The sequence below is a fragment of the Austrofundulus limnaeus genome, unplaced genomic scaffold, assembly GCF_001266775.1.
Source record: "Austrofundulus limnaeus strain Quisiro unplaced genomic scaffold, Austrofundulus_limnaeus-1.0 Scaffold83, whole genome shotgun sequence".
NCBI classification, from domain to species: domain Eukaryota; kingdom Metazoa; phylum Chordata; class Actinopteri; order Cyprinodontiformes; family Rivulidae; genus Austrofundulus; species Austrofundulus limnaeus.
In genome coordinates, this window is record NW_013952485.1 from 570,450 (window position 1) to 572,044 (window position 1,595).

At 41.6% G+C, this 1,595-nt stretch overlaps 1 protein-coding gene across 1 annotated transcript in view; it reads right to left on the minus strand.

Moving 5' to 3' along the window:
• The window catches only part of gcnt4a (glucosaminyl (N-acetyl) transferase 4a), a 7,221-nt gene extending 6,520 nt beyond the window's left edge, over window positions 1-701 (minus strand). Inside the window, exon 1 of the mRNA XM_014011624.1 lies at window positions 386-701. Coding sequence (XP_013867078.1) covers window positions 386-420 — 35 coding nt within the window. The 5' untranslated portion in view covers window positions 421-701. The remainder of the gene's footprint in view (window positions 1-385) is intronic.
• Between the last annotated feature and the right edge of the window lie 894 nt (window positions 702-1,595).

A 1,595-nucleotide genomic window follows, 5' to 3' on the forward strand; every position in this document is an offset into this window, starting at 1 on the left:
ATTTAACTTCAGTAATTTGGAGTATTAAGTAGCTATAACTTCAAATCAAATTAAAATCTGATCTAGACATGTAACTTTATTTTTTTTACCATTTTTATGAAGACATGAAGTGTAATTTAACTGAGAGCAGGGTTCACACAGAGACCTGTAACTGTGTGTTTGTTTCACTTAGTTCCAGAGGAGCAGTCCAGTTTGTGTGTTTGCAGAGGCTTTTATTTCTCTGGTTTATTTATCAGAACTGACTGTTGGCAGCAGACAGGACTGATGATGAGCAGGTAAAACATACTAAACAAGTTTGTTTTTCTTCACAAAAAACGTGAAGCTTAAAAAGGTATGTTGTTAGAGACTCAGGAAATGTGACGTCGTTTTGAAGTAAAAGCCTCACCTGGTCCATTCGCCGCTGCTGCTGCTGGTTTCCATCAAGTCATTGTGGAAGTTGGACAAAGTTAGGGTCAGGCGGAGCTGAACGCGTCCTCCTGCTCTCTGATGATGACACGTTTCACCGGGACCTCAGTCCGAACTCACCGACAGAAACACTAGAAGAACCAGGAACACCAACTGGGTTTCCTGCCACCGTTCAGCCAGGAGCTAAAGCACAAACACAGTCCGGCCTGAAACTGGCCACAGGATCCTGGACACGAACAACCAAACTAAAGAAAGTGGACGAGCGCGCAAAGTTTCCGGAGACCCCTACATTTAGGGATGGGCGGATCTATCCAAATATCGATACCAAACCCTCAGCTGCAGTAGGGGTCCCTGCGGACGAGTGGGCGTGTCACAAGGAAAGGAGATTCTAAAGCGACACACCTGATTTGACAGACTTTTTTAAAGGGACACATCTGACTGGACAAGCAAGCAAAAAAAAAATGGGCGATGCCGTGCGGCACCACCTGATTGGACAAGAACAAAAAGGGCGTTACTGTACGGCACCAGTTTTTCAGGAGAACTCTACTTGGGTCACATTTCTCCTGGTTAACCTTAGTGTTGGAGTCAGGGTCAGGCTGTAAACACATCAAGCAGGGTCTAAGGATATCGTCATATAGGCCTCGTAGTCCACAGTGTTTATGCTTTAGACACGCCCACTCTTGTGACACGCCCACTTTGATTCCGCAGATTTTACCCTTCTCCTCTGTTGAATCATATCGATACAAGCGCCATGGTATCGATGTTTTAGTTTGCGTCCCCTCGGCTCTCTGCGCAGTGGCGTGCACAGACTTTTTGAGGGTCAGGTGCTCATGTACAAAAAAAAAAGGCCTTGCTGGCTACCTGTTATTTTACAGAAAAGAGCTATAAGAATTATTACTAGAAAAAATTACAGCCATCCATCGAATATATTGTTTCATGATTTGAAATTATTAAAATTTTATGATTTGGTCGATTATAATAGCAGAAAAGGTTATGTTTCACAGGTAAATATTACGCATATTTAACCAAAATTAATAATTGTAATCATAAAACACGTATGCTAACATTTAAAAAGCATCAATTTTCATGTTTGACCTATTTAGAATCGATTTTATCTGCCGTCAAATATATCACTTACTGATATTAAACATGTAAAATATGGACTTTATTGGATTGCTGACTGGTTAGAC